This window comes from Oryctolagus cuniculus, chromosome 3 (assembly GCF_051225735.1).
Source record: "Oryctolagus cuniculus isolate XC-2025 breed Fujian yellow rabbit chromosome 3, ASM5122573v1, whole genome shotgun sequence".
Classification (NCBI taxonomy): Eukaryota; Metazoa; Chordata; class Mammalia; order Lagomorpha; family Leporidae; genus Oryctolagus; species Oryctolagus cuniculus.
Genome location: NC_142869.1, coordinates 49,560,781 through 49,570,734, shown reverse-complemented (window position 1 = coordinate 49,570,734; position 9,954 = coordinate 49,560,781). Strand labels below are relative to the sequence as shown.

Here is a 9,954-nt window from a genome sequence, read left to right as displayed (position 1 = left end):
GGTTTCTATGTGTTTCAACAAATATACATAGCTTAAATTGACCATGCCAGGCAACTGGTCTTTCCAATTCCTTGTATTTTCTCTATGTTTGGAGCCTTCCAGGACTCTGCTCTAGTTCTCTATCCAAAATATTATGCATCACCATGAGCTATAGTCACCCACTGTGCTACAAGACATCAGAGTTGTTGTGTTCATCCTGCTGTGTTTTGGTTCCTGTTACCAAGCCTCCCTCATGCCCCTCCTCCATCTTTCCCAACTTCTAGTTATCACTATTTTAAATTTGGATAGAATACATATTTTATTATTATTACTTTAACTTCTACATATAAGCAAGAACATGTAGATTATTTATCTTACTGTGTCAGACATAAATTTAAAGCAATTATAAAAATTTTCCAATAAGAAATTATACTCTTGGGGCCGGCACTGTGGCTCAGCAGGTTAACGCCCTGGCCTGAAACACCGGTATCCCATATGGGTGCCAGTTCTAGTCTTGACTGCTCCACTTCCCATCAAGCTCGCTGCTATGGTCTGGGAAAGCAGTAGAAGATGGCCCAAGTCCTTGGGTCCCTGCATCCGCGTGGAAGACCGGGAAGAAGTTCCTGGCTCCTAGCTTTGGATCGGCGCAGCTCCGGCTGTTGCAGCCATATGGAGAGTGAACCATCGGATGGAAGACCTCTCTCTCTCTCTCTCTCTCTCTCTGCCTATCCTCTCTCTGTGTAACTCAGTCTTTCAAATAAATAAATAAGTCTTTAAAGAAATTTTAAAAAAGAAATTATAATCAAAAATCTTAGTAAAGATATAGACACTATAAAAAGAAACAAATGGGAATTTTAGGATGAAATAAGAAAATACAGTAACTGAAATAGGAAAATCACTAGGTGGGCTTGGTAACAAAGTGGACATGACAGAAGACTTGATGATCTTGACTATAGAGCAATAGAATGATCAATATGAACAGCAGAGACCAGAGACCTGTGGGACGTTGACAGAAGACTCAGCAGTGTGTTGTCAAAATTCTAGAAGATGAGAAAGAGTGTTGGGCTGAAAATATAATTGAGGAAATAGTGACCCAAACTTCCCAAATTTGGTGGAAGACAAGCTTACAGATTCAAGAAACTAAATGTTACCCAAGAAGAATAAACCTTAAAGAAACCACACTCAGACATATCATAATTAAGCTTCTGAAAACTAAAGATAAACTTTTGGAATCAGCCAGAAAGAAAGCAGATTTCCAGTTGACAAACCATAAATCAAATTACTTCAGATCTGTTATCAGAAATTGCAAGGACAGAAGGAAATGGCAAAATATGTTCTAAGGACTGAAAGGAAGAAATTGTCCACCCCAAACACTATTTCCAGTAAAAAATAGATAAATAAATAAATAGAATTTTAAAAAATCTGTTAGGACTAAAGATGAAGGAAAGCTAAGATAATTTATTTCCAGAAGACCTATTATTAAACAATTGCAATATAACAGAAGTTCTTCAGACAGAAAGGAAATAATAATAAAAGAAAATATGGAATCTTGAGAGTTATTGTTTCCAAAAAAAGAGCAATATGAAGAGTTAAGGGGGATTAAGATGGCAGAGTAGGGAGGGAGTTTATTGCTCTAGTCTAGGAGAAGATTGTTTAAAAAAAAAGTGGAAAGAGCACAGTCTTAGAGAAGAGTTAAGGAGAAAACAACAGAGGAAAATCTACGCAAATTGGAGGGACACAATGGACCTATGTGGAGGGCAAGGAAATGTACAACTCAGAACTCCAGCAGCCAAGAGCCTCTGCACCAACACTGGAGAGTGAGGTGAGGCCAGACTGCATCAGCCCAAGCCAATGGCAAAAAGCTGTAGGAAGAGCCATGAGGGAATCCAGCTTAGAGCCCTGTGGGGGATAGTGCACCTGCTCACCTAGAGGAGAAAAAAAAATGGAGGAGGTCACGTTTTCTTTCTCCCCAATAACCCTGCAACTGTGTCTTGTAACAAGCTGATAAAAAGCAGGTGCCATTTTGGACATACACAACAGCTGTGCCAGCTTGTGTCTGCTCCCAGGAACCAGCCAAGAGGAGATTCCTGAATCTGATGGGGAGAATAGACTGGCGTCTGGGTGTTCATGACTGTGAGAGGCTTGTGTGCTGGGACTGTGAAAACATTGAGGCTGTGTGGGAGGACTCAGGCTGTGGCTGAGACTTTGGCAGTTACCATGGAAAGCTCCAGACAACCAGGACTCTCTGTTTGCCTGGTGAGGGACATTGCTGGGGAATCTGAGATTACACTGAAGACTGCACAGATCCTTTGTGTGGTCCTGGTGGCAGAGTAGACATATAATTTACTGACTGGGGCTAGCGCCCAGGTCTCCTTTGAGAAGAGGAGCTAAGTCTACACCAACAGAAAAGAGCAAAACTCCCCTCTGATTAGAGAGAGGGAGATTTACCATGCCAAAACTGGGTGTTCACCTCAGACATGCCCTTCACCCTGGAGCACTGACAGTACTCCCTGACCACATCCACCACACACTTCTAGGTATTCCCTTGAAAGCAGACACTACACTAATCCACACTGATATAGTCCAAAGATAAAAGCTGCCACAGTGAAAGAACAAAGAAGAAACTAATGAGTATCTCTACAAATGCCAAATAACAAACACACAAATTCAAGAAGCAAGAATAAGGAAGACAACATGACACCCTCAAAGAACAAAATCTTCAATACTAGATTGTGAAGATGATGAGATGGAAAATACCAGAAATGGAATTCAAAAAATTAATCACAAGATTACTTAGAAGTAATCTGAAGCAAATGCACAAACTAATGAAATTCATACATGACACGAAAGAAAATTTCCCCCACAAAATTGAGATCTTAAAGATAAATCAAAATGAAATATTGGAAATGAAGAATTCAATAGAACAAATAAGAAATGCAGTGGAAAGCCTTAACAACAGAATCAGTGAAATAGAAGAAAGAATATCTGACTTAGAATACAAAACACAGAAAATTATACAGTCAAACCAAAAACAAGAAGAGGAATTTAGAAAGCTAAAAAACCACTGTTGTTAACCAACAGGATACTATCAAATGACCCAACATACGGGTTCTAGGAGTGCCTGAAGATATGGAAAGAGAGAAAGGATTAGAAGGCCTTCTTAGTAAAATAATAACAGAAAATTTCTCTAATTTGGAGAAAGAAAGGGACATTCAAGTACAGGAAGCACATAAAACTCCAAATGGAAATGACCACAAAAGATATTCACCATGACACATTGTAATCAAACTCTCCACAGTAAAACATAAAGAAAATATTCTAAAATATACACGAGAGAAACACCAGATTACTTTCAGAGGATCTGCAATTAGACTCAAAGCGGACTTCTCATCAGAAACTCTACAGGCTAGGAGAAAATGGGAAGATATATTCCAAGTCTTAAGAGAAAAGAACTGTCAACCCAGAATACTATATCCTGCAAAGCTCTCATTTATGACTGAAGGTGAAATAAAGACCTTCCATGACAAACAGAAATTGAAAGAATTTGTCACCACCTCCCCAGCCCTACAGAAGATGCTTAAAGATGTACTGCATGCAGAAACATGGTCATCACTACGAAAGAAGGTAAAGAAAGAAAATCTCCCAATAAAAGTACAAAGGAAATCCAAAGTAAACGATAGGAATATTTATGGAAAATGACAGAGCAAAGCTGTTACTTATCAATAGTCACCTTGAATGTAAATGGTCTCAACTCTTCAGTTAAAAGGCCCAGACTGGCTGAATGTATTAAAAAACAAAACCCATCTATTTGCTGCCTACAAGAAGCACATCTCACTAGCAAAGATGCCTGCAAACTGAAAGTGAAAGGATGGGAAAAGATACTCCATGTTAATAGAAACCAAAAAAGAGCTGGTGTAGCCTTCCTAATATTAGACCCCAGAAGCATGGGCAATCAAAGTCAAAATTAACAAATGGTATTACATCAAATTGAGAAGCTTCTGTACTGAAAAAGTAACACTCAAGAAAGTGAAGAGACAACCTACAGAACGGGAGAAATTATTTGCAAACTATGCAACTGATAAAGGATGAATAACCAGAATATATAGAGATCAAGAAACTCCACAACAATAAAACAAACAACCCAGTTAAGAAATGGGCCAAGGACTTAAACAGACATTTTTCAAAAGAGGAAATCCAATGGCCAACAGATGCGTGAAAAAATATTCAGGATCACTACCCATCAGGGAAATGCAAATCAAAACCACAATGAGGTTTCACTTCACTCCAGTCAAAATGGATTTTCATACAGAAATCAACAAACAACAATGCTGGTGAAGATGTGGGGAAAAAGGCACACTAATCCACTGTTAGTGGTAATGTAAACTGGTAAAGTTGCTATGGAAGACAGTATGGAGATACCTCAGAAATCTGAATATATGCCTACCATATGACCCAGCCATTCCACTTCTGGGAATTTACCCAAGGGATATGGAATTAGCAAATAAAAGACTTATCTGCACATCCATTTTTATTTCAGCTCAATTCATAATAGCTAAGACATGGAATCAACCTACATACCCATCAACTGAAGACTGGATAAAGAAATTATGAGATATGTACATTATGGAATATTATATAGCAGTGAAAAATGAAATCTGGTCATTTACAACAAAATGGAGGAATCTGGAAAACATCAGATTTAGTGAAATAAGCCAGTCCCAAAGGGACAAATACCATATATTCTTCCTGATCTGTGATAACTAATACAGCACCTAAAAAGAAGTCTGTAGAAGTGAAATTGACACTTTGAGAATCAATGACTTGAACAACCCTTGTCTTGACTGTTGAAGAACAGCTTTTTTTTCTCTTCTTCATACTATTTGTTGAATTCTTTACTTAGCATAGAGTTAATATATGTGTACAAAGTCAATTGAAAATAGATCTCAGCAAAATATAAGAGTGGGAATAAGAGAGGGAGGATGAAGTTTATTACTGTAAAGCTGTATAGTTATGAATATATTCCTATGGACTTACTTCCAATAGTACACTTTAAAAACTTGCCATGGGACCCCAAATCCCATTAAGCTGGGTGGTAAAAATGCTATCTTAAGTGTTAAAGTGATCATAGAGATAGAATTAATTGTTGTGTTAAAGGGATCATATAAATAAGATTAAATATATGGAAGTAATAATAGATAAAATTAAAAAGGAGAGAATGTTCCAACATGGGAAGCAGTCCTCACAGCAGGCTCAGAATGACAATCACTTTAAACAGCACTCTGACCTCAGAATCAGACCTTAAGGCATTCTGGTCTGGCCAAAAAGCCCATGAGAGCATTTCAGGCATGGAAAGCCATGACACCATGGCAAAAAAAAAAAAAATCCTATGTAAAGGATCTCTGTGAGAAAGACCCCAGGGGAAAGAAATGGCCATCAAAGAAGGATGTGCTTTTATCCGAAAGGAGGAGAGAACGTCCACTTTACTTACAGCCTTGTCTAAATACTGACAGAGATGTGGATTCAAAAGGCTTCCATAGCCATGGCAACTCATGTCAAGAGCTTTGGGTGGTCACTGAAGTCATGCATAGGAGTGTTAATTGTTCAATTAGCAACAGGAGTCACTGTGCACTTATTTCCCATGCAGGACTTCTGTCCTCAATGCATTGTATTATGCGAATTAACTGTAAAACTTGTTTTCAAACAATTTGTAGGTGTTTGTGCAAATTGTTGAAATTTTTACTTAGTTTAGAGTTTGTCTTCTGTGTATAAAGTTAATTGAAAATGAATCTTAATGGAGAATGGGTCCTGGGAATGGGAGAGGGAGGAGGAGGTGGGTGGGCGGGTGGGTATGGTAGGAAGAATCACTATATTCCTAAAGTTATACTTATTGGATTTGTACTCATTAAATAAAAGATTTCTTTGGAAAAAAAACCTTAATATTGGGTTACATACTGAATGATTCAATTTACATACCATGTTCAAAGTGAGAAAATTACTGTGATGAGAGCAGATGAGTGGTTGCCAGAGGCTAGGGTTGTATTACTGGGCAATATCAGGTTCACAGAAATTATTTTTGTAGCTCTTGTAAATCTTAAACTATTTCAAAATGTTATAATAAAATATAAGACATATTTTAGATCTTTTTAACTTAATTTTAATTTAATAATTAAACTAACCTCCTCTGGAGGTTCATGATGGGAGAATGGATCCAGAAAATCAGAGGAAACCAGGGCAGAAGGAAAACTGGAGGAGGAGAAGCAAGAGGTGGTGAGGAGTTATCCTGTTCATGAGAATATTATCCAGAGAAGATTCTTTGAAGACCGTTTCAGGCTGGAGACTGAAAGTGGTAAGGAAAATCAAAAGGCCAGGAAGAACTGAAAACTCCTTACAGCCAAAGTCTTTATTCCCATCTTGTTCTAAGGCCAGAAGGAACTGAAGGGCTGAGAGTGGTAGGACAAGTTCTGAGGCTGCCAGGAGAAGGAAGAGAAGGAAGTCATTTGGTGTGGATGACCTTGAGGATCCAGTCTGTATATTGGGAAATCTTGGTGTAGTATCCAATGCTGCCTCTCAGAACACACCCTTCTGACCAGGACAGGATCCCCTGGAGCTGATGTTGGCACAGGATTGGGGCAGCAGTGACTTCCTGTTAGGAAGTAGAGAGATGGGTCAGGCAGGTTGGCCAAAACAGAGATGATCTGGTGCCAAGTCCCTCCCAGAGGGGTCCAGAACAGAGATATTCAGGTGATGAGGCCTGGGAGTGACGGGCCTGGCAGGCCCATCTCATGCACTCATGCTTGGCTACCCTGTAGGGAGCCCTGGAGAGATGCCAACAGGTGGAGACTGCTCCATCCTGATATCTGAATTTGTTTCAGACTCGGGGAAGGACACTTAATCTTTCCAGGACCACATCTATCCTGCTGTAAAGACGGAACATTGGGTTGCCTTGAAGGAGATATGTGGATCCCAGAACAGCATCCCACACCAAGTTTAGGAAAGGCAGAGGGGAAAGAGTTACCCAACACAGGAATGTGCTGCCCAGAGACAATCCAGCACAGAACATGGTGTCTGGGACTGCAGTAGAAATTGTTCTTGTAGAGAATGCTTGGCAGTCTTCACTGGAGAACCAAACCACATCCTGGTTTATCTGGATATCTGGGTCTTTATCTGAGCACACACACAGAAAAAGAGAGAGGTATCATTTCTCTTTGATCCTGTATATATCCAACTGCTTTCTTCTCTCCTTCTCCCCCTTTCCTGTCGCTAACTTCACTATCATTCAATGAAGTAAAAAGACCAAATGACAAGGAATTAGAAAAGGGGAAAACAAATTATAAAATGCGAAAACAAGGGCTGGTTCCCATGTTGTCCACTACAGAGCTCAGGTTTGTTGATGCATGTTCTCACCTCTTGAGTGCTTGCTGGTGAGTTGCCGTACTGAGCATCACCGGCAGGGCTGCCACCAATCCCGTCCTCATCCAGGGACCTTGTCACCATCACCCGGGTGATGAATGAGGCAAGGACACTGGATTCCTGGGAACTCCAGCCACAAATAACCACATTACCCAGGGACTATCACACATCGTTGGGGCTCAATTTTCACATGCATAAAATTAGCAGTTAAGACAAGTGGATTTTCAGGCCCCTTCCAGCTCTGAAGTTCTACAGTGGTATGACACCTTCACGGAGCGGGCACCAAGGGTCTGTCTCCTAAGGATCACTCACTATATCGCTTCCATGTCCAGCCCCAGCCAGCGACAGTGCAGGTGGTCCCCCGTTTGTCATCTGTGCTATTGGGCAGAGCCGCCAGCTTCAACTCGTCCCCGAGCTGGAGGGGACTCTCCAGCTTGACGAGCATGATGTCATGCTCTGCAGAATCCTGGGTGAAGTTCGGGTGTCGGACAACAAGCAGGGGTCTCAAGTCCAGATTCTGAAAACGTCTGTCTCCTGAAGTAGCGATCTTGATCTTAAGAAATCTGGGAGAGGTGGTGAAGGGTCAGTGAAGGAGGGAGCTATCACTCTGGTTCATCCTGCTCCTGTTCTCTCCCTTCCTCTGTGACTGAGCTGGTTCCTTCCACGAATTGCCAGGATCTCCATCTCATCTGGCAAATGAGCAACCATTGTAGTTCCGTAATGCCCCAACTGCACATTTTTTTTTTTTGGCAAACTTATCTTTCCTGATTGTTTATCCCCTAACACTCAGGCTCCCCCAAGCGCCACTGTCCACATCATCCCGCCCCAGAATCTAAGTCATAATTTCCTGGATAGCTCTGTTTCATGCCTCCTCCCAGCTCTTTCTCAGACTTTGGAATCCCCTGTGCAAGTCATGGTTCAGCCTCAACCCCCTACTTCTGGAATCTCAACAGCTGAAGGGAAAACCCTGGCCTCCCAAGATCCCATCCCTACTCACGGTAAGAAGCAGTGAGCCGTGGTGAGAACCCACTGTTCGTGGATCAGGGTACCCAGGCATAGCTCACTCTCAGAGTCCAGAAAAATCAAAAAGGTTGCCTCCTTGGTTTTTGCTTCCATCTGACTCATTTGCTTGGCTTTGTTTCCTTTGGCTGATGCTCCTGCTGCCAGGTAGAGGGAAGGAAGGCAGTCATGGGGACAAAGGGGACGTTTCAGACACAGGAAGTCTGTGACATGCCAGGTGAAAGTGCCGTGAAATGGTCAAGGTGTTATTGATACATAAGGCAGGATTGGACCACGTCAGGCTCCCTCTCATTGTCCCTTGCACATCCCTCTGTGTTTGTGCCCTTCTCCTTCCTCACTCTTCCTCTTTCTTCTCCATTCTTTGTTTTCTCCAAGTCTCCTTCCTAGCTGCACAACAAATCTCTTGCTTTTGCCAACACCCTGCACATTGTTCCAGCCTAAATCCTCTCCTGTAGCAGAGTTGGAGGGAAATCACCAGGTTCTGCTTAGCTTCTGATGTTCTAGGAGACTGCTGGGCCCTATGGCCCTGGATTCTTATCTATTCAACTAGTGATCTTTCCATCTCTCTTGTCTAGACCCATTTCTTCCACTTCACTCCAATATAACTGCAACATTTCCAAAAGTTTAAGTGAAAATTGGAAATTACACTCACCAGCCACTGTCAGAAGGGTGAAGACTAGGAAGACGTGGGTCATTTCTGCCTTGCTACCCTGTCTTCCAGTGAGAAGACCTGGGGAGGGAGTTCATCAGTGCAGGAGAACGATCAATCGGTCTGATATCCTGGAGGCTTTGCAAAGGGAGACATGACAAAGAGGGACAGAATGGTCAAGGGAGTGAGGGGCTCTGCATTGAGAATGGCATCAGAGAGAGGAAAGATAGCCAGGCCACATCCCCTTACAGGTCCACCTTTCCATTGTAGCCTTGGAAAGCATTCTGCCCCCCAGCATGTCTGGCCCCCAGAGGGAGGGACTACTGGCCAAGGGCTTTGCTCCTCTTTATTAGCAGGGAGAAATCTCAACTGGCCCCTCCTGTCTGCCTTACTCCGCTCTCTCCAGTAATCGTAACCTCTTGGGTTCCTTAGGTTTACTGACCTGTTCCCACGATTTAGGGTTGATCTCTCCTTCTCAGTGTGACATTTGCTTGTCCTCAGCTTAAAAATAAATTCCCCCTCCTGGGAGTTACAGTTCCTCCTCATTGGCCACCCTGAGTGCTCCCCCATGTCACACTGACCCTTGCCCTCATGTCACACTGGCTCCACCCCCATGTCACCCTCTCCCTATGTCACACTGGCCTCCTCCCATGTCTTCACCCTCCCTCCTCACTGACCTCTCTGAATATTTGCAGAGCAGGTCAGAGCTATGCTCAGTAGGGAAGCCTCTGAATGAAGTCAGGAGGAAACATGGTAGAATATATGAGTTTTTCCTGTATAGCAAACTTCCTCAGGATTTAATGGTTTAAAGTAAAATGGCTTATAATTAAATAAAATGGGCTTATAATTCTGTGAACTACCGAAGTGAGATGGGCTCAGCTGAGAAGTTCTGCTCT

General features: G+C 42.0%; 1 protein-coding gene across 1 annotated transcript; it reads right to left on the bottom strand.

Moving 5' to 3' along the window:
• Window positions 1-6,117: 6,117 nt before the first annotated feature.
• On the bottom strand, window positions 6,118-9,578 carry LOC103348799 (serine protease 58). The gene is made up of 6 exons (XM_008258837.5): window positions 9,501-9,578; window positions 9,062-9,196; window positions 8,387-8,549; window positions 7,702-7,952; window positions 6,995-7,143; window positions 6,118-6,622 (listed from the first exon to the last, which is right to left on the bottom strand). Exons 2-6 carry the CDS (start codon window positions 9,102-9,104, stop codon window positions 6,473-6,475), a joined length of 756 nt encoding a protein of 251 aa, XP_008257059.3. The 5' UTR covers window positions 9,105-9,196; window positions 9,501-9,578; the 3' UTR covers window positions 6,118-6,472.
• Between the last annotated feature and the right edge of the window lie 376 nt (window positions 9,579-9,954).

What these genes read in the sequence shown, in the direction of transcription:
- LOC103348799 (XM_008258837.5), bottom strand. Translation starts at nt 9,104, where the DNA reads ATGACCCACGTCTTCCTAGTCTTCACCCTTCTGACAGTGGCTG. An exon ending in CACCCTTCTGACAGTGGCTG is followed by an intron (nt 8,550 to 9,061) that starts GTGAGTGTAATT and finishes TCTACCTGGCAG; the next exon opens with CAGGAGCATCAGCCAAAGGA. An exon ending in GCAGCACATTCCTGTGTTGG is followed by an intron (nt 6,623 to 6,994) that starts GTAACTCTTTCC and finishes ACTTCCTAACAG; the next exon opens with GAAGTCACTGCTGCCCCAAT.